This window comes from Opisthorchis viverrini, assembly GCF_000715545.1.
Source record: "Opisthorchis viverrini unplaced genomic scaffold opera_v5_6691, whole genome shotgun sequence".
Lineage (NCBI taxonomy): Eukaryota > Metazoa > Platyhelminthes > Trematoda > Opisthorchiida > Opisthorchiidae > Opisthorchis > Opisthorchis viverrini.
Genome location: NW_008759922.1, coordinates 1 through 715, shown reverse-complemented (window position 1 = coordinate 715; position 715 = coordinate 1). Strand labels below are relative to the sequence as shown.

The following is a 715-nucleotide window of genomic DNA, read 5'->3' as shown; positions in this document are numbered from 1 at the left end:
TCAATTGTCCAATCGCAAAACCCTGTTTTCAACTAATCCTTTCGTGACAAAGATATATTTCCGCTACAGCACAATGATAACTTCCTTTAACCATCTTGTTCCCACAGACCACATACGAGTTGAGTATAGGAGAAACTGACGCTGGACCGGTTTTTTCCAAAGTACTCAGTATTATTAGAAGTTATGATGAAGCACACAATCTGGTTATTCAAACCGGTGCGATACAGGAAATGAGGAGTGCACGATACTTGCGCTCCGGTTCATGTCGAATGGATATGCAAACAACTTCAATCTGTTCAATAGCGTCTCTCAAACCTGATTCAAGCTTGCACGAAGAGCTAATGTCAAGACAACTGCAGCAACGAAATAAAAAACAACCCCTGGAACAGCCGGTCACCCACTCAGACTACCAAGAGTCAGTTACATTCTCAGCTGAGGCAGCGAACACTATTCAACAACATAAGCACCCTGAACAAGCGAGTCAAACAGAACTCCAGGAATATCACCCACTACTGTCAGAAGAGATCAGTACTAGTCGCAGAAAATCCATCCAGATCGTACGTCCAAGCAGAGTGTTCACACAGTAACCGGGAACGTTCGAACGAAACGAGGTTCAATCCGGTAAGTTTGCACAAATAATCGTCTTTATGTTCAGCGTGGACATGTGCTTTTTGAAGAGTGCAGCTCCAATCCAGTCAGTGGTGACAGCTCTTCG

General features: G+C 44.1%; 1 protein-coding gene across 1 annotated transcript; it reads left to right on the top strand.

Moving 5' to 3' along the window:
- Window positions 1-269: 269 nt before the first annotated feature.
- On the top strand, window positions 270-587 carry T265_12326 (hypothetical protein; the record flags this gene model as incomplete). Its single annotated transcript, XM_009179720.1, has 1 exon — window positions 270-587. The coding sequence occupies one exon, from the start codon at window positions 270-272 to the stop codon at window positions 585-587; it is 318 nt and encodes a 105-aa protein (XP_009177984.1).
- Between the last annotated feature and the right edge of the window lie 128 nt (window positions 588-715).